The sequence below is a fragment of the Apodemus sylvaticus genome, chromosome 18, assembly GCF_947179515.1.
Source record: "Apodemus sylvaticus chromosome 18, mApoSyl1.1, whole genome shotgun sequence".
Classification (NCBI taxonomy): Eukaryota; Metazoa; Chordata; class Mammalia; order Rodentia; family Muridae; genus Apodemus; species Apodemus sylvaticus.
In genome coordinates this window covers 31163111-31183506 of record NC_067489.1, presented here as the reverse complement: position 1 = coordinate 31183506, position 20396 = coordinate 31163111, and the positions used below count along the sequence as shown (strand labels likewise).

The following is a 20396-nucleotide window of genomic DNA, read 5'->3' as shown; positions in this document are numbered from 1 at the left end:
CACCTGTTGATTTTCAGAGTTACTCCTCCTGGTAATGACCCAGCCTCTTCGCCTTCTCCATTCATAACCAAGGCACATATCTCAATTAGTTTAGAAATTGAACATTTAAGCATGTGGTTTTAAGGCTTCAGAACATGCTGTTTTAAATGTATATACAAATTTTTTTCATATTCTTTGGTGTCTTTTCCCATCATAATGCAACAGATACTTTGCAGAAAACTGTTTCTCCAAGAGAGAGCATTTTAATACGGTGGGTAATAACAGCAAATAATCATACAGATAGCTGATGGGATGGGGCTATTCTCCTGCCGCTAACATTTGGACCCCGTGGACTTCATACCCATGAATACATGACTGATTTCTAATCACAGACTTCCCTGTAAGCAAGGTTCTTCAATCGGAAAAAGATGGGCAGGTGACCTCTGCCAGGAGAGGTCCACGAGGGGAAAGGCCTCTGCTATACCGCGCTTGCCACTGAAGTCTTGGGTCTTCTCTGCATCCTGTAGTAAACTTAGGCTGCAAAGGCTCAGCAGTGATACAACCAAATCCAAAGCCGTGTGTGTGTGTCTGTCTGTCTGTCTGTCTGTCTATCTGCTTCAGCAAAGTAGTTTCATTAGTGGCGGGAGGTGGAGGCGTGTCTCTCTGTCCTTTAATGAAATGTTCCCCTGAAGGTCAAGGAGCTCAAGCTGGCCAAACATTTACAGCCCGCTACAGGAAGCAGCAGTGAATTCCCCTCCTGATTCTCTCTTGAGTTTAGCAAACATTTGGGGTGAGAGGACAGACATTGTGCTCACCTGTTGAGCTAGAGGAAACTGGCCTGTGACCATCTAAGTCACAGGCCACCATCATCACGAGGCCACTGTGCCTGGCATTTTTCCTCCATAGGGAATGGTCTCAGGAAGCTCTCAAAGCAGGCACTGTACTGACTGAGCTATTTCCTGGAGTACAGAAAGATGGGCCATGGCCGTGGTTTGTCTGTGGTTCCTATTTTATTTTTGCCGAGGGGCTTGGGACACACACACACACACCCTTGTGTTTTCAAATATACTCTCAGTGATTGTGTTGCAACATCAGGGCAGTGTAGCGTGCACGAATGTCTCTTAGCTGGCTTTAGTCTAGAGCACTTATCTTTCCACCCTTCATTTTCTTGTCTTTGATTTTTAAAGGTAAGGTGTGAGCCTTCTTGATTTAAAAAGTCCTCCTTTCAGTCTGTTTGGTTCATCTTCACGGTCCTTCTTGACTCCTATGTCCCTCTGTTGGCTTTACAATAAAGGGTGGTGCGATTAGGCTTGCGTTCAGGTCTGCCTTTTGAACAAGAATGCATCCTAGGTGTACATGGCGGTCACTTCCCCTAACAGCTGTGAAGCTGAGTCCTTGCTGGGAGGAAGGAAGGAGGGACTGTGGATTGATTCAGTTGTGAATCCCCTACCTCCCTCCCTCCCTCCCTCCTTCCATCTATCCATCCATCCATGCTACGGTCCTTACCAATTTGATTGGCTGGTTGTTTTTTTGTTTTTTGTTTTTGTTTTGTTGTTGTTGTTGTTGTTGTTTGGTTTTTTTTTTTTTTCCGAGACAGGGTTTCTCTGTGTAGCCCTGGCTGTCCTGGAACTCACTCTGTAGACCAGGCTGGCCTCGAACTCAGAAATCCACCTGCCTCTGTGTCCTAAGTGCTGGGATTAAAGGCGTGCGCCACCACCGCCCAGCTGTGTTTTCGCTTTTATAGTGAGTTTTGGGGTTTTCCTCCACTCATTTAATTTTTTTTCCCCTTTCTTTTGCTCTTTGAGCCAAGTTCTCATTGTCTAGCGCTGGTTGTCCTGGAGCTCTCTGTGTAGACCAGGCTGGCCTAGAATGCACAGACATCTGCCTTCCTTTGCCTCCTGGGTGCTGAGATGAAGAGTGTGCACCATCAGGGTTGACTTGAGTTTCTTTTTTTTCCCTGCCTTTGAGGATCACGGACTTTTGTGTATAATAGGCATTCTTTCTACTGCCTAAGAGCAGGGCAAGGATGGCATCTTTTGATGGAGGGAGACACAGAGCATGGCCTCAGTGAAGGCGAGTTTTGGTGTGCACATCACGTAAAGGAGTGAGAGGGTTTGTGTGGTTCAGGACTGCCTGACCCTGGTGCCCATGAGCTGGTGTTGCTGACACACGGTTCCATATTGGTTTCAATCCTGACTAACGCAACTCTCATAGCTACAGAGGCAAACACCGCCATAGCTTCCCCTCAAAAAGCTTTAGAAAGGAAGTGGTTTAATGAATTTAAGAACTGCTGATGGACACTGGGAAGGCAAGAGGGGTTGTATATGACTTGCTTTTTTTTTCCTTGTTATTTTTCTTTTTTTTTTTTTTTTTTTTTTTAAAGATTTATTTATTTATTTTATGTATGAGTACATTGTAGCTGACACACCAGAAGAGGGCATTGGATCCCATAACAGATGGCTGTGAGCCACCTTGTGGTTGCTGGGAATTGAACTCAGGACCTCTGGAAGAACAGTCAGTGTTCTTAACCACTGAGCCATCTCTCCAGCCCCCTTGTTATTTTTCTAGTGTTCTCAGAAATAGCATGGTGAGGCTACTGCATGTCTGGTAGTTTCCTCTGAAAAAATTGAAATGAAGCACCACCTGGAGGGAGCATTTTACAAAAGAAAAAACTTAGGGCTAGGGATGCATGCAGCTCACTCTGCAGAGTGTATGTCTGGCGTGCCCGGCGTGCAAAGCCTCCGTTCAGCCCTCAGCACCACATAAGACCAGCCATGATGGTGCATGTCTAGAATCCCAGAATTCTGGAGAAAGAGGTGGGAGGAAAGTGTGAGGTACGTGAGACCCTTTCTCTAAACAAGGGGGACAGGGTTTATAGCAAATACTTTGGAACTTTGGTTTCCTTAGAAACACAGAAATGTTACTAAGAATAGGCTTTTGTTTTAATCTCATGTGTGGGGTGCGGGCCCACTTCAAAGCAGCTGATTATGATTTGCCTCATGCTCTACCAGAGGCGTGGCTTTGCCAGCTGCGTTAGTGAGGCGTTTGGAGTGCTAGAGCCCATAGGTGGGGTAGGTGGCTGATGGTTGTTCAGGGGGAGTCATGCTCAAAGAAGAAACAGAGAAAGAAATTAGATTCAGGGGTCTCCATCTCTCTCCCCCCTGTATCCTTCCTTCTTTCCTATCTAGTAATGGGGGTGAAACTGCGGAGATAAAGGGTGGGAAAAAGAAGAAAGTAGTTAAGTAGTTAAAACTGGCTACAGGAGTTGGTTGTAATTTAACCTGTTTTGAAGGCCAGCATACACGTCTATAAAATTAGCACTTGAGAGGCAGAGGCAAGCCAGGCAGTGGTGGCGCACGGCTGTAATCCCAGTACTCAGGGAGGCAGAGGCAGGCGGATTTCTGAGTTCGAGGCCAGCCTGGTCTACAGAGTGAGTTCCAGGACAGCCAGGGCTATAGAGAGAAACCCTGTTTCAAAAAACCAAATCCAAAAGTAAAAAGTAAAAAATAAAAAATAAAAAATAAGGCAGGGGCAGCATAAGGTTCAGTGACATAAGTTTGAGGCCAACTCTTGGTACATGAGACCCTGTCTAGGTAGTGTGCCAGGGGTTGGGTGCCTTTTAATGTAAAATGAGCATAAATCAGCAAATGATACTGATTGGATCCTTTCAGGGATTATCTGATGGTGATGGGCAATCAGGATGTACTACTTGCCTGCTTTCCCTTACCTTTGGTTCTATACTTGTCCATTCTTGAGATTAAAGAATTGTGTGTAAGACGGGCGGTGGTGGCACACACCTCTTATCCCAGCACTCTGGGAGGCAGAGGCAGGAGGATTTCTGAGTTTGAGGCCAATCTGGCCTACAGAGTGAGTCCCAGGACAGCCAGGGCTACACAGAAACCCTGTGTCCAACTCCCCACCCCCCACCCCCCCAAAAAAAGAATTGTGTATATATCAATTAGTATAGTTTTTTGCTACATAGACAGCCATGCATTAACGTATCATACCATTGTTTTATAAAATGGGTCTCCTAGCTTCCTCCCAGGTCACATGGTATTGAATACCACACCTGAAGCTCAGATACACAATATAGTCTTGCTTCTGTCTCATGTGTGACACCCATTTCTGTGTCTCCTCCAGTCACATGCATTTGTCAAGAGTAACGTTGGACTGTGTTAGCTGTGGGATCTTAATTTCAACCTTTGCTAATAAGATTGCTTTCTGTGTCAACTTTCTATTGTGTCTTTTAAAGACAATTATTGATATTATCTATAAAAAACGCCAGCACCAGGAACATAGGCTCACGCTCCAAGCCTGATCCTTCATCGTTCCTAGCACGTTGTGTTTCAGTGGCTGTATCCTCTGGATAAATTTAGTATAGATGTGTTTGATAAACTGTCTTTAAAAGTTATTTAAAAGATTATTTGATTATACAATGAATGTTTCTTGACTTTCTTAAGCTCTTTCCCTAAAATAGCAATGTAACTTGACTTCTGGCAAATGCTAACTAAATAAACAACCTCCAGTAATTGTGAGATGTTAAATATAGACGTTAACCCCCTTCTGTTTCTAGCTTAAGTCCGAAAGGACTTTTTAAAGGATTAGAATACACTGACCTCACTTAAAACCCAGACAATGATATCAACAAATGCCAGGAAAGATATTCAAAAAGAAAACTGTTATTGTCTGGAAAGAAAAAAAAAAACCAGAAAGCAGGTAATCATTCTCTCACTTTCCCCTCTCCTCCTCCTGTGAAGAATCTGTAGCAATTCTGTAAAAAGTTTAGAAACTGTCATCCATCATCTCTGTAAGCCCAGTAATATAGAGAACTAAATCAAATGCTTCTGCCAACAGCAGTAGCCTAACCTACCTCTTATCTCCTTCAAAGAATTCTGCTTCCCCTCAGCAAGCACATTGCAAACGTCTCTGAAGTTCTAAGGTAGAGCCTTGTGTAGAGCAGGGACACAGCTGAGCCTTCTCACTTCGGAAACATGAAGTCCCTGGGATTTCTGTGCATCCTGCAAGTGACTCAGGAAGGAGTGTTTTAAGATGGAGTCTTTGAAGGAGACAAGAGGTAGGGTAGGCTACTGCTGTTGCCAGAGCATTTGATTTCGTTCTATTACTAGGCTTATAGATCATGGTCGATGCCAGCATTCATCCAGATAGAGCGTCCTCTATAGCTGCTAGCAGGCTGCCCCTCCAGTTCTGTCACCATCATGGGGCCAGCCGCGCCACCCCCATTTAGTTGCTGCTTTTCAAGACAAGGTTTCTCTGTGTAGCCTTGGCTAGCCTTGAACTTGCTCTGTAGACCAGGCTGGCCTTGTAGACCAGGCTGGCCTTAAACTTACAGAGATCTGCCTGCCTCTGCCTCCCAAGTGCTGGGATTAAAGGTGTGCGCCACCACCGCCTGTCCCCCCTTCACTCCTTTCTGAATAAACTATAGGTGTGTAAAAGAATTCCTCACCACTTAGATTTATACATCTATGCATTGAGTTGTTTAAAAGTGTTTTATCTGTTTTAGTCCTAGATTAGTAGCAGCCATGATAATAGGCATGATCTGCGTGTGCACATACATACGTGCACATGTATGTGCATGCCATGACGTGAGTGTGGTGGTCAGAGAACAACTTGGAGGAGAATTTGTTTCTGCTGCCATTCAGGTTCCAGGGATTGATCTCAGGTCATCAAGCTGTTTTATTACCGGAGCCACCTCATAGCCTGGAAACCCTGAAGATAGCAGCGTAGCCCCTAAACAGAGTCTTCGCAGCGGACACGCTCTGACTGGCCCCACCACTGATCCTCATACCCAGGCATGCTCTCTGCTGTCTAGAGGAGGATTCAAAGGTCAAAGAGAGTCTGCCATGTTCTCTTTGCTTCAAAACTTTTTCTTAGACTCGTTACCGTGCTTTAGGTCCTTTATGGTTAACTGCTTGTCCTTCAGAAGCCCCCTTACTCATCACTTCCTCTGTAGACCCCCTCGGGACTCTCCACATGTAGGCTAACCATCCTACGATATGGGTTTGCTGCTACAGAACTGTTTGTTCCTTTTGTTGAATCTGTCGTATTTTTATTCCTTGTGGTGGCGGCAGCGGCAGCGGTGGTAGAAGAGGGTCTTGTGTAGTGCAGGCTATCCCAGACTCACAGCCCCCATCTTCCCCCTCAAGTGCTGGGATCACAGGAGTACACGCTTCAGGGCCTTGCTTTTCCGTCCTGTCTTCTAGTCTCTGGGTTCCCTCTGTGGTGAGAGCAGGCTTTGTACAGTCTGTAGTTGGTGTGTGATAAATACTTATTGTTATTAGTTCATTGTAGCCTCATCTCTGTTACTATTTGACCAAGACCTGTTTGTATTCACCGGCCTCACATGCACTTCCTCGACAGAAATCTAGATTTCTGAGGACTGATTCCCAGGGTAAGCTTGTCAGCAGGAACACAGCGCCCCCCCCCCCCCCCAAGGGAAGGCTGCCCGAACTAACAGCACTAGGTGTGGGGTGTGGTTTCAAGGGCAGCGACTTTGAAGGCCAGGGAACCTTGAGGTGGGCTTATGCTCCCATGATGCCTTGGGGAGCCCTGTTGTGAGTTTGGTACTCTGTTGACCCTGGCGAGGGGAAATCGGGGTGACAGGGCTGGCTTTGTTCAAGAAGTCATTACTAATTTTACCCAGGTAGGTGCACGGGTGAGGTGGTAGAGTGTGTGGAGGGATCAACACAAGTCCTTAAGAGGGTAAAGCGAGCAGTGTCTCCAGTGTCTCCAGTTAGGAGGGTATTGGTAGCTGCAGGAGATCTGCGAGGAGGGAAATTCATTATGAGAGGAATCATAGTGTTGGATTGTAAAGGAGATGCAGGGACGAGGAGATGGGCCAGCAGATGAAAGGCGGTCACTAAGTCTGATGACTTAATTCAATCACCAGGACCCGTGTGCTGGGAGATAAAACCCACAGATTGTGCTCTGATCTCCCCATACCTGCTGGGACACCCATGACACACACGCACCCCTGCACAGGCACACAGATAGAAATAGAAGTCAAGCATTTTGAAGGCTAAGGTAACAGCGAGTTAGGGACTAGCCTGAGCTACAGTGTGAGTTCACAGCCTGTGCTACATAGTGAAATCCTGTCTTAAAACAAGAACAAAACCAGTGTCCAGCCTCGGTTTTCCTTGTTTTAGCAGAAGTCGCAAAGTAGAAGCAAATTGTATTTTAAATATAATTATTCACCGGGCAGGCAAGAGCCTACGGAAGGTGAGAACCAACTTCATAAAGTTACTCCCTGACCTCCGCTCCCGTGTATGCTCACACATACACTTTTACATTACCGCAGATCCCAGCTGTTAGCGTCCCCTTAATTTCCTCTCAGTGAACCTGTCCAATCAAGGTGCTTTGTACAGTTATATGGCTTCTTGGGGTGTGTGTGTGTGTGTGTGTGTGTTGATGATCTGTACAATCTGAGGCTACTCCTAAATCCTTCTTCCTGTATCCCTCCTCTTTCCTGTATCCCTCCTCTGTGGTACAGGAAAAGATCTGCCCAGACCCCGAGCTAGAAGCTGGTTAGGTAAGCATTACAAAGATGGTTGTAAGAGTTGTGTAAAGAGCAGGGCAGTGGTGGCGCACACCTTTAATCCAGCACTTGGGAGACAGAGGCAGGCGGATTTCTGAGGCCAGCCTGGGCTACACACAGAAACCTGTCTCGAAAAATAAAAAACAAACAACAACAACAAAAAAGAATGCTGATAAAAGAATTTTGTAAAGAACAGGACGAAGGCTCCTTAATTCACACCTATGGACCGCTTGTATGACTATTAAACGTTGTATTAGATAGAGCTGTGCTAAATGGTTAAACATAAGACAGCTGTGTTTATAGGTATGAAGATGTGCACAGAACAGTGAATGAAAAATAGATCGTGTCACTATGTATAGCACAACCCCAGCAATGCACAAACGCCTGTCATTCTGTATGTTGAGCTAGCATCATGCTTCAGTAGGTGACAGGGTCCTGAGCTGCCCTGAGCTCCCTTCTCCTTCTCCTCCTCTTCCTCCTCCTCCTTAATTAAATTAAGTGTATTTATGTCTTATTTTGCTGGCAAAGCCAAGGCCTCCTAGATAGCCGCAAGAGCAGTGCGTCTGAGTTACATCCTCATGCTCGCCACTGCCTTCTTTGAGTTCTGGCCAGAGACAAGGGGCGTAAATCTTCCCTACAATGAGCTGACCACCTCAGAAGACTCCCTCATGGTTCCTGTGTGTCTTACCTGCCCGAGAAGCTCCTGTCAGCCCCCCTGCCGACTGCACACACTCCTGCTTTTCCCCTGGGGTCTGGCCAGAGCTCCTTTTAGAGATGCTGCTGCTGCAGCATCATTGACTCGTTGGTCAGCCTGGGAAGCTCGGAGCCTTGGTCTAAGGCGCCTCCAGCTTCCGTTTGACTTTCAGAAGCCTTTAGCCAGGTTGGGGTGCCCTGTTTTTTGTAAAGGAACTCTGCTTGTCGCTTGTCTATTGCCCCACAATGAGTACAGTCCTCAGGAATGAGAGGGTGGGAAGGGCTCTCTTGGGCCAGCATTTGCAAAGTCGTAACTGTCCATCTCACTGGAAGTCGACCGTGGGACAGAGGCTGCACTTTGAAATACCGGTGTTTGTCGTGGCTCTCAAACTTGTGAAATCTCCGTAGAAAGGAACCGAAGCAAGCCTAACCAGTCAGGACTGGGTGCGGGGTGCCTCGGGCTGCTTTGGGAACGTAGCTTGGGGCCTTGATGGATGCTCAAGGAAATGGAGTCAGACGCTCCAAAGGCGCTTGAGTGACTGTTTAATGAACCAGACCTTTGAGCAAGTCAGAGTCCCTGGGCACAGCTGGAGGGCATGCACGGAGCCTTTTAAAGAAAGCCTTCTGCTCTTATGGAGGCCTGTGCATCTTAAACAGGAGACTGTAACAGTCTATAATAATATAGGCTGTAAGCACAGCTCTTAGAAATTGAAGACAACTCAACTCTAGGCAAAAAGAACCAGACAAGACAAAGAAGGCACAAAAGAAAGGGAGAAACTGTCCCGGGGCCCCATCATCTGTTTTCTTATATGAGAATAAATGTCAAGGATGGAGAGATACTTAGAGATGCCCGAAGATCCTCCAGACCACCACCATCACACACACACACACACACACACACACACACACACACACACACACACATCTTTGAAGGACAAAGAGATTCCCTATGGCCCCAGCAATGTTGATCTCATCTCCAGAGTGTATCCTGACTCCTTTCTCCTGCACGTGCCAGCTTGTGCGCCCCTAATGTGTGCGTCTCAGATTCCTTTTTAGGCTTTGTAACCTTGCTAGCCCCGCCCCCATTCTTGAACAGTTTCACACGTGTATTTTCTTCGTTCATGCCCCTCCCCCTTCTCATCTCATTCCCACTGAGCCCTGCCTCTTTCCAAGTCCTCGCCTGTTTTCATGCCTTGGCTTTGGTTCCGTTCTGTTCTGTTAGTCACTTGGCTGGTCTCACCTGTGATCTCCCTGACCAGCCTCTGGGGGGTTCGCAGCTTCAGATGGGGTCATGCTATAGAAACCTGATACAAGGAAGTCAGTTGTGTTGCCGGGTCTGCTCCCATTCGAGTCGCCAGTGCTCTTGTCTAGTGACTTGTTCCCTAGAAGCTGTGACATTTCGTGGCCCTGGTCTGTTTTGTTTTGAAGCACATACTGTGCCGGGGCGTCCAGGATCCTGGCAGTTTTAGCAGGAATTAGCAAGCTGTTCCAACTGAAAAAGTAAAATCAAGAGTCGCTACCTGCCATTTGGTTCACAGTAGGTATTGATGTTGACCAAAATCTGAGCGTGTAACCCCTGAACAAATTGATGTACGTTTAGTTCTATGGGCTTCATTTATTCACACTGACTGACTCTCTCTATTTTAATCTTACCTGGAGCCCTCCTAGTTCTCCTGGCCTTGTTCAATTCCCAAAGCCAAAACCCTCCCCAAAACTGAGGGAGAGGGGCGCACTGTAAGGCTTATTGGTTGGCATTTTGACACAGGATGTCTCAGGCTGTTTGTTTGTTTGCTGTTTGCCAACAGGTGGTTATCCTGTGTGGGTCTGTAACTATTGCGCCGTCTCTCCAGCCCAGAAAGTTAGCCGCCCCCCCCATTGGGTAATGATCTAGAAGAAATCTCCTGTTAAGATGTGCATGTATGCTGGGCGCGCCTCTTTCTCATCCTCAGGAACGCTGGCCACCTCCTTAGAGAGGCGTCTCACTGGCTTGGAGCTTACCCATTCAGAGACCAGAGAGTTCTAGAGAGCTTAGTCAGGGGCACTGGGATCAGACTGGGAAAAAAGTTTGCAGGGTCCCCTGCTGCCTCAGCCACACTCCAGCCCTTAAAAGCCATTGTCAGAAGACTTATTCATTTGTATCAGTGTATGTTCACATGGAAGGGGGTGTCATGTCCCCTGTCACTCTTTTCTTTTCTCTTGAGGCAGGGCTTCTCTCTCTCTCTCTCTCTCTCTCTCTCTCTCTCTCTCTCTCTCTCTCTCTCTCAATTGTCCTGTCCTCTCTGGCTCATGAAGCACTCTTAAAGCTGACCTTCCCCTGTAGGATCGACAGCTTTGTTTTGTTTGTTTCCAGGTCTTAGATTCACAAACTCATGGCATAATTTCCTCCTATCTTAAATTTGGAAACAAATTGGGAAAGGAAGGAAAACACTTAATTGATTTAGCATAGGAGGCTAGAAGACTTCTGCCTGTGCACAGCAGGGCTACAGTTCTCCAGGAATGGCGATGCTGAGGCAGGGCTTTGGAGAGTTGTCAGGCTAGACCTTCCTGCCTGTAGCTTGGGGTTTATTTGGCCTTCCTCTTCCTCCAGTTGGAGATGCCTGAGGACACTTCCGGGGTCCCCTGAATAGTCTGATAGTGTAAAGGAGAGGTTACAGCTTGTCTAGAATGCCTCCTCCCCTCCACTGCACCCCCAAGGTGAGCTGTGTCATCTCCTATCACAAGTCTCTAAAGCTTCCCCCAAATAGAAGTGAATATTGGACGGAAGGTGATCTGTGCAGTGTATAAAGCGGGTGTGTTCATATTTCTCAGCTCCCTTAATAAAACTTTAGCGTTTCAATCATTAATCATACCATTTAAAGACCTTTCTTTAAAGTCGATCAGCATGTTGTGGCTTTTAATTAAGCATAGACAGCCAAGTCATACAGAAAGCCATTAAGTGATACCGTTGGAGCCAGGTTTAGTGGCACATGCCACTTTAGACAGTCTCTGAGTTCCTGGACAGCCAGGGCGGTTAAACAGAGAAGCCCTGTCTGAAAACCAAACAGCCACACAGCTTGGCCTTCCTACGCACGCTCGCTAATGACCAGTTCTGTTGCTGGAACCTTGGTTTTGATACTAGAACGGTTCTGTAGCTTCTCAGGTGTAGAATTCATCCCTCGAAGTAACACTGTTAACCCTAGGTGATAATTTAAGTACTTTTAAATCCTTTACCTCCTGTGTTTTCAGTGACTTAACACTAAACAGTGCTGGCAGAGGGAGGGGCCTTCTGGAGAGCCAGGGAGGAGCTGAGGCACTCCTGAGATCTGGTCACTGGCTGCATCCTTTAAGTTCTGCCCATCTCTCCCCCCTCTCCCCCCCCGCCCCCCCCCCACGCCCCAGTCAGGCAGGAAGGGGTGGGAAGGCCAGTGTTCGCTCTTGTGTGTGCCTGGGACCTTTTGACATTGACGACACATTGATTTCAAATGCCAGTCTCTTGATTTGGCCTGTTTGCCTCAGATATACGTCCTGCATCCAGGAGGGTGGGGAGGAGGCGGATATCCTGGTAAGGGTGGGGTAAGGACTCTTATTGTTAGCAACTCAGAGTTAGCTCTTAGCTCGAAATCGCTAAGACATCCCACTGGACAAGCCGGCTCTGTGGTTATCATTGGGAGTCAGGGTCTTCTGTAGACAGGTTGATCCTCCTGCTTCTACCTTCCAAGACCTGAGATTGTGGCTGTGAGCCACCAACCTGTTTTCACTGCAGTGTGTGTGTGTGTGTGTGTGTTTGCACATAAGCATGTGCAGAGTGGGGTGAGTTTGGGTGTGGGCATGGAGCTCAGAGGACACTGTAAAGCAGCCGGTTCCCACTGTCCACTCTGATGTTGAAGCAGTGCGCTCTTTTCTCTCTCTTTCTCTCTCTCCCTCCCTCCCTCCCTCCCTCCCTCCCTCCCTCCCTCCCTCCCTCTCTCTCTCTCTCTCTCTCTCTCTCTCTCTCTCTCTCTCTCTCTCTCTCTCTCTCTCTCCCTCTCTCTCTCTCCCTCTCTCCTGCTTCACTGTGTCCCAGGCTAGGTGGTCCATGTGCTTCTTGGATGGCTTCCCTGTCTCTGGGAATTATCACTGGGGTCAGAGGTGCCTGCTGTCGGATTTGCTTTTCTTGGGTTCTAAGGACTCAAATATGCACAACAAGCACTTTGATGTACCAAGCCGGCTAGCTAGATCCTAATCACAGCGTTGGTTTAAAATCCTATGAGGATCTGGGAAAACATTACAACTTTTTCAGTTATTTATCTGAAATGTTTTCACTCCTTACTCAAGTAGGACCTTACTGGCTGATGAATATTGCTCCTTTTTAGCCTTTGGGTTACCTGCTTTCTAGTGGTGTGAAATTCATAATTCTCATTATGAATACCCAGTTCATAAGCTAGGTACTGGTCTTTGTTGCATCTGTAAAGGTAGTTACATTTCTTGGTTTGTATAAGGTATGCTTGGGACCTTCTGTCACGCACGGGCACTTACACAGAGCACGTGCCCGTGTTCATTCAGTGCATGTATGCAAAGAGAAGTTTGCCTTCTGTTGGCTTGCTTTCTTAACCCACTGGCCACCCGCGGTGTGACACTACCCATAGTGAATTGTGCCTTCCCCATCAATCATACCCACAGGCCGAGCTGATAGAGGCGTTCTCTCAACTGAGGTTTCTTCCTCCCAGATGATCCCAGCCTCTGTCAAGCTAAGCCAAGCAGATGTCCCCATGTTGCCCACATGACATGAAACTAGTGCTTCTCGTCAACAGCCTGATTGCAGCTGTCTGTCGGCCCAGCAGATGCTTAGGGCTGAGTTCAGTCCACGCAGGCCTGGGAATGGACTTGACCAGAGAGAGCTAGCCCTCGCCGATGCACCTGCAGGCCACAGGGTGGAACAGGAAGGAAAATGCGCCCATGGAGGGAACAGGAATGGAACATTGTAGTCTCTCTGGAGGGACAGTTTTCTTCCTTCAAGAGCTGCCCCTTACACAGGAAGCAGATTCATTTAAACTGTGATTGCACTGGATGTCTTCCTGTGGACCAGCGGGGCCACACAGGAATGTGACTGTCGGGGACTGAAGACTGCACGGTCTTGGGCACATGCTCAGCCAGCATCCCCGAGGGCCTGTTGCTGTGTTGGGCAGACCTTGGGGAGGTGCTGAGAGCCACTGACAGACAGGCGCCTGCTCAGGCTGAAGCAGGAGTGTGTCTTTGCAGCCAGTGGAGGGTGGTGACCTGCATGTGGAGGCAAGAAAGTGTAGCAGCAGCAGCAGCAGCAGCAGCAGCAGCAGCAGCAGTAAGGGGTCTGCGGCCCGCAGATCTGGATTGCTCCAGTTTCTCTCATGCATAGTAACTAGACTCCACACGGCACTCTGCCTCCATTTCCTCGTGCCTCTGAAAGGCAGCACGGGACAGAACGGACACAGTCAGCCGTAGATGATATAGGCTCAGGCCTTAAGTGTGTGACGTCTTCCCTAACGTGCTTAGTTGAAATATCTCTGTAGAGACGAGCATCTCCTCTGCAAGGCAGCCCTCAATAGCGAGCGTTGCAATCGTGTGGGGACGGGATTCCTTCTTCCCAATGCCCACTTGATAGAAAGAGCGTCCTGGTGAGTCAGTCCTTAAAAGAGGGGTCACGAGCAGGATGACTTTGGGGGGGACTTAAGCTTCTTGCTGAGCTATACAGGCGAGGTGAGCCCCCCTCTACCCCCCCCACCCGCTAATAGAAGGATTTATTTTTCTTGTTTTTGGTTTTTTTGTTTGTTTGTTTTGTTTTGTTTTGTTTTTGTTCTTCTCAATTAAAAACCGTTTCAGCCAGTCAGTGCTGGCGCATGCCTTTAATTCCAGCACTAGGGCGGGAGGGGCAGATGGAGTTTGAGGACAGCCTGTTGTACACAGAGAGACCCTGTTTGGGGGAAGAAAGAAAAATAACAATAACAGGAACATTTAGGCCTTCCACGTCATGGCCACTGATTTTCCTGGCTAAAATCTTCTAAAACGCCTTTCTGAAGCTGAGGCATGTGGCACACACCTTTGACTCTGGCTCCCGGGAGGCAGAGGCAGGAGGATCTCTTGAGTTCCAAGACAGCAGAACTGCGCAGAGAAACTGTCTTAAAAAACATAAACAAACAAACAAACAAATATTTTTAAAAGTTAAAAAAGCTTTCTGGTTTCTAATTCTCTGTCCTTTAGTTTATTATAATAAGTTGGGTGTTCTAAGAGCTAGAACTGAACACCACTCCCCACCCCACCCTTGGGGTCTCCCACTCCCATCTCTAATATCGAGTTACCTGGGCAGGGGCAGGGGATCTGGGGTAGGGGTGGATAATGTACAACAGACCGCTGAATGAGAAAGAGACCTGGGTTCCTGTAAATTAACTTGGGGGTTTTAGACCTTGGTGCTCCTTTGTATGCCTTCTTCCCATCAGAGAAGTGCCTATGATTTAGTTCTGCTCTGCGGAGGCAGGATGGGATATCTGTCTTCATTATTAGCTGTAGACTCTTTGTTAGTTCCGTGTTGAGCTTACACGTGCTGGAGTTGGAGCTTACCCCAAGTGGGGCCCTTTGGTTTGCTTGGGTAGGGATGCAGTCTGAGCCTGGACCACAGGGAAAGCAAGAAATCCGGGAATTTTTAGACCATCCTGGGAGTGAAGGGCTGCACAGGGGCTTCGAAAAGGTGAGACCAGATTATGCATTTTAGGGTGGCAAGCAAGAGAATTTCAAGAGACACTCCTCTAGTGCACTATGAGTGGCTGATGTCAGACTGCATGGTAAGGTTGAGTCCAGGCCCATGGTGACAATCTATTGTGCCTGCTGTCTGAACAACAGTCTAAGGAGCATCCTTCCTAGAGTTGGGATGGAGGCAGGCAGGTGTGTCGGGCGTGTTTGCTCTTGGTGTGTCGTGCAGTGAGCGTATTATTGTGCAGCCCAATAGAACCTTCTAGGAGGCAAAACTAAATATCTGGGAAGTTCTTTGACCCTAGTTCCCTTAAAGGTTCCACTTGGAACAGAAGCGAGGCCTCTGCCCGGCTGGCTCCACACCTGAGGTGATACCTCAGGCTCCTGCCATCAGTGCTTCCCTTCTGTGGAGAGGTTAGCGGGAACCTGGAGTCCTTGTTCCTCAGGATGTAACTGGAGCTGTTTAGATCACCTGTTCTTGGGTCTGGGGTTTGTTTGTATCTATCTTTAAGGCCCTTTACAAGTCACCCAGAGTTGCAAAAGGAGAAAGGGTGTGGGGCCGTCGTCGGGTGAGCTGTGATGTGGGAAAGGACTTGCCCAGCCTCTTGGGAGGTCCGGATAAGCCCAGATGCAAAGCCCTCGCTCCCCACATCTGTCTACCGTGGGTGCTCAAGAGTTGGACTCTCTCTGGGTTGTGTTTGACCCCCTGGTCCTTGGGTAGAAGGAACGATGGTTGGGGGGGTTGTAGCTGCTCTCTTCAGGCCTGTGCCTGCTCCGTCATTTAAGTGCCGTCCCAGGGCAGGTCTCCCTCTGGAACCCTGTCATTCTCTCAAGACCCTATTAGCAAGCAGAGAGCCAGGTTCTTAGAAGGGGGTGTTTTTAGAGTTTGAGCCGGTGAGGACTGCTTCCAGGTGTAGGTTGTAACCCAAGTAGGAGCAGTCTCTGGACAGTCAAGGGATTTGGAAGTGGGGGGGGGGGGGGGGAGGAATGCTTAGGTGTGCCAAGGCTCACCCTAACCACGCCGTGCTGTGGCCAGCTCATCCCCAACATTTAGGGGATGTCGGGGGATCCCATTCTGTTGAGCTGCATCCAAACGACTGTCCTTAGGTGAGTGGCTCCCGGGTACCACACAGTACCAGGAAGGGACGAACATGTTGAAAGGCTTGGAAGTCTTCCATTACATCACTCAGGAGGTCTGATTCCACCACGGCTTCGAGGTCCTCCTGCCCCTCCCACTTAGTTCGCTCTGTATTGTGAGAATATGATAAGCTAACCTTCTGGAGAAAAGCCAACTGCCCCACGGTTCGCCAGCTTCATGGCGGTGCCAAAAAATAACCAGCGAATAATCTCAGCCCTTGTAATCACACTTAAATGGGATGAGGCGGGATTTCTCCTTCAAGGTATTTGTGGAGCTACGAAATTTCCTCACATTTACAAAATGCAGCTGAAAATATTCCTGGGTGGTCGAAGAAGGGAGCATTGTGCTGCCGGGTGATGTTTGCTCGCTTGTTGATTGCATGTGAGACTGCTGAGCGCTCCTGCGGGTGGGAAGTCACATTTTGCAGACTGTCAGAAGGACACACTCTCTGCTGGCCTTGGGCTTCTCCACCAGTCCCTGGAGTCCGTCACCTCCTGCTAATAGCGTGATTTGGGGACCACAGACCAGCCGCAGTCCAAGCGCTCCCCTCCGCTGGCTTCTACCAGTTGACGCCGGTTGACAGTTAGCTCTAAGGGTTTCCTGCGTCACATCAGGCCCAGTAAACAAGAGCTAGCTAGGAGTGCACCAGGGCATGAGACTCTCTTGACTTTTATAAAAGACGCAGAATGTCTTAAAATAGTCTGGTAGCTAAAATAACAATAACAACAATAATAGCTCGCCTTTTCTGAGCGTGGTTGGTTATTTAAAATCCAAGGTCTCGGTCCCAGCAGCGGTTGGTTCCCAGAAGAGCAGCTCTGATAGAAAGCACATGTCCCTTCAGGCCGGGACATGCAGGGTCTGCAGGGCTCTCCCTCCACCCTCTGGGTTCCCCAAGCCTTCCTGAGCTTGGCTGCGCAAAACCACCTCCCCACCCCCACCCCCGGGCTTGAAGTAGATGTGTAGACTTGGTGATTTTTTTAAAAAGTAATTAGTGGTGCCATTATTTCCCCTGCTAAATGGTAACAGGGTTTCTCTGTATAGCCCTGGAGCTCACTCTGTAGACCAGGCTGACCTCGAACTCAGAAATCCACCTGCCTCTACCTTCCAGGGTGCTGGGATTACAGGCGTGCAATTAGTTTCACACTTAGTAATTAGCACTGGTCTCTGCCACCTGGATTCTCAGTCCATTTTCACCAGAGTTTTGGGGTTTGTTTGTTTGTTTGTTTGTTTTGGTTGTTGTTTTGGTTTTTTCGAGACAGGGTTTTTCTGTGTAGCTCTGGCTATCTTAGAACTCACTCTGTAGACCAGGCCAGCCTCGAACTCAGAAATCCGCCTGCCTCTGCCTCCCAAGTGCTGGGATTAAAGGCGAGTGCCTTTATGATCCTGTCTGTCTGGAGATCAGCATGACCTGTGCATGAGGGTTATCCATTCCCCCTGGCAGCTGAGGAGGAGTTGTGCCCAGGCAGGAACAAGCACCACCCCCACCCCGTCTCACCTACTCTAGCCTGCAGGCCCTCTTTCGGTTTCCAGGCTGCTCTGTAGATCTTACCCATGACACACCCAGCACAGAGAGCTGTTCGCCGTCCTCCCTTCACTATTACTGAAGGCCCAGCGTTTCTGGGGCACGGGAGGATGGAGGGTGGCAGGTTGCTTGGAAATGGTGAAAAGGGAAGTGACCCTTGACCTCTGGTCACACGTCCCCTGCATTTCTGGGTTGCCTAGTAGGGCAGTTACTAATGGCTTTTTACAGTGGCCCTTTCCGGCCTCCCTTGGCTGTCTCGGGAAGCATCCTCTGTGTGCTTGGTTTCAGATGTTGACAGGTGAGAAAAGCAAATACTGAGATGGCCGCTTCGGGGTCCCGCAAGCAGTCTCTCACGAGTGCACTCACCTCTGCTCTGACAGCTCGCACTGGGCTGCTGGGCAGAGGCCCTTCCATCTGGCAGCTGCAGGTTGACTTGAGTAGAGTCTGGGCCACACAAGGAACTTTCAGACCAGGCAGTCAGAATAAACAGCCGCTAATCCTTCTTATGCCATCTTTCGGGAGATTGAATTGGAACATTCAGGATCCTTCACGTCTTTGAGTTTGTAATGTTCTAAGTGTCCCGTGGTCCCAGTGTTTGGCCCTTTAGTTTGAGGACAAGATGGAAAGCGCTTTATCGTGGTTTTTTTGTCCCTAACAAGACTGACACACAGTAACAGCTACACACAGCCTTGGAGTTCTGGCCTGTTGGGGTCCTGCCAGTAACCCATTGTTCCCTGAAAGGCATGCAGAAAGTTCTCGTGGGATGTCTCCTGCAGAAACACTCTCTCTTCCTTCCAGTCCTCAAGGGACCGTGCTCTGGTTCAGCAGGAAGTTCCCACTGTTCTTGGGTCCCCAGCAGCATCTGGGGCGGAGCCCAGGCCCACGACCCCGCTGGGCAGGCAGCAGACGCTAGACTTACTTGTTCTGTACTTAAAGTCCTTTGCTCGGAGTTTTGGGGGAGCAAAGCAGCAGGAGGAGGAGAGTGATTTGACCTCTGACCTCTGACCTTGATCCGGGCTCAGGGTCGCTGGGTGTTTGTTTTCTGATGTGAACGCAGCCGTGTGGTAACCACTAACTCTTCCTTATTCTTCTCTTGCAGATGAGCTCACAGTACCTGCACTTTACCCCAGTAGCCCTGAAGTGTGGGCCCCGTACCCTCTCTACCCAGCGGAGTTAGCGCCTGCTCTTCCTCCTCCTGCCGCTTTCACCTACCCCGCTTCACTGCATGCCCAGGTAATTCATCCCCATCGGCCACCTCTCCACTCACTCCACCCCCGGCCCCTTCAGACCTGGTCCCCCCCCCCCCCAGCACACCATGTGACTAACACCTCCCCAGCTAACAGATCCACCTCCAGGAAGTGAATGACCCCCCTCTACAACAAGCTGACACCCCTCTGGGACCTCCGAGGACCATCTGACAGCCATGACCCCACCCCACTGCCTGAAGTCTGCCCCAAAGGACACCTCTCTCTTCCCTAATGATCTCACCCTCATGTCACACGCGGAGATGGAGCCGCCTTCCCTCCTTGGCTCCCAGCTAGCAGAAGGGCACCACAGGGGCATCAGGGTGCGTGCGTGCGTGCGTGCGTGCGTGCGTGTGTGTGTGTGTGTGTGTGTGTGTGTGTGGTATTGAAGGGAAGTATGCAGTCGGCCCAGGTTTTGGTGTGTGCTTGTTGTGTATGCACTAAGAGGCTTGCCACAGGGAGCTGAGGGCCCAAAGGGAAGCTTCCAGAAGGCAGCCAGAAACATTTTAGGAAAGACAAAAACCGTGTTTCTTGTCCGGTGTGTAGGAAGATAGTCGTGTGTTCCACGCTTTTCTTGCTTAGTTCAGAGCAGTGTGAGGCACACTAACGCTTCCTTTATCCCGGAGGCCATGGTTCCCCTGATCTGTCTCGTGGGAGGACAATAATCAGAGCTGAGCTCCCCCCGCCACACCCCGGAAGGGACCCCTCTTTTCATTGGCCTGTGGAAAGTGCCAGTCGTTAACAAGGATAGCCCTTTTCCCTATTTCTCACCAATATGCCCCTCGGCCTGGCCTCTTAAAACTTGCCAGGCTGTGGCCTGGCGAGACGGCTCATCAGACAGCCGTGCCACAGCCTGATGACGTGTTCAATCTTCAGGGCCCACACAGTGGAAGAGAGAACTGATTTCTGATTGTCCTATGCCTTCCACACGTGTGTGTGTGAGGTGTGTGCGTACACGCACACTAAACAAATACAGTAGATCTTCTTGCATTGTCAGGCTGCTCAGGTGGGGTGTGTGTTTATTTTGCCTGATATTTGTTTCCAGTGCTCCATGAAATATGTTGCACAGAACAATCCTGATTAAGACTCCTGTAAGCCTGGTGGTGGTGGTGGCGGCGCACGCCTGTAAGCCCAGCACTCTGGGAGGCAGAGGCAGGTGGATTTCTGAGTTCGAGGACAGCCTGGTCTACAGAGTGAGTTCCAGGACAGCCAGGGCTACACAGAGAAACCCTGTCTTGAAAAAAACCAAAATCCCAAAAACCAAAAAAAGAAAAAAAGACTCCTGTAAGCAGCCCCAGTGAGCATCCCCGGTTCTTAGGGCTGAGTACTCTTGGTTTCTAATCTGACATATCAGTGCTTTTCTTGCCTGCGTCTCGCGGGGCCTCTCAGCTGCAGGCAGGCAGGCAGAAAGCCCTCAGGTCTGTGCTATAGGCCAAGATACTGTCTACTAGGGAAGCTACAAGCAGTGTGAGGAACGAGGAAACTGTGCCGAAGGTGGCAGTGAGTGCTGGGAGTGGCCGTGGTCCAGGAAACCAACTGACGTCAAGGACCAGATGTGCCTTCTGCTTTTCTATGCTCCGCCCAGTATCC

At 49.1% G+C, this 20396-nt stretch overlaps 1 protein-coding gene across 6 annotated transcripts in view; it reads left to right on the top strand.

Annotated features, from left to right (window-relative positions):
- The window catches only part of Rbpms (RNA binding protein, mRNA processing factor), a 151005-nt gene that overhangs the window by 108514 nt on the left and 22095 nt on the right, over window positions 1-20396 (top strand). For 4 of the 6 annotated variants that reach the window (XR_007974249.1, XM_052162850.1, XM_052162851.1 and 1 more), the window contains exon 6: window positions 18662-18795. The exons of the other annotated variants lie outside the window; for them this stretch is intronic. Coding sequence is in view for 3 of the 4 variants with exons in the window: in XM_052162850.1 (XP_052018810.1) it covers window positions 18662-18795 (134 nt within the window). In the remaining variant the exon portion in view is untranslated. The remainder of the gene's footprint in view (window positions 1-18661; window positions 18796-20396) is intronic. 6 annotated transcript variants of the gene reach the window in all.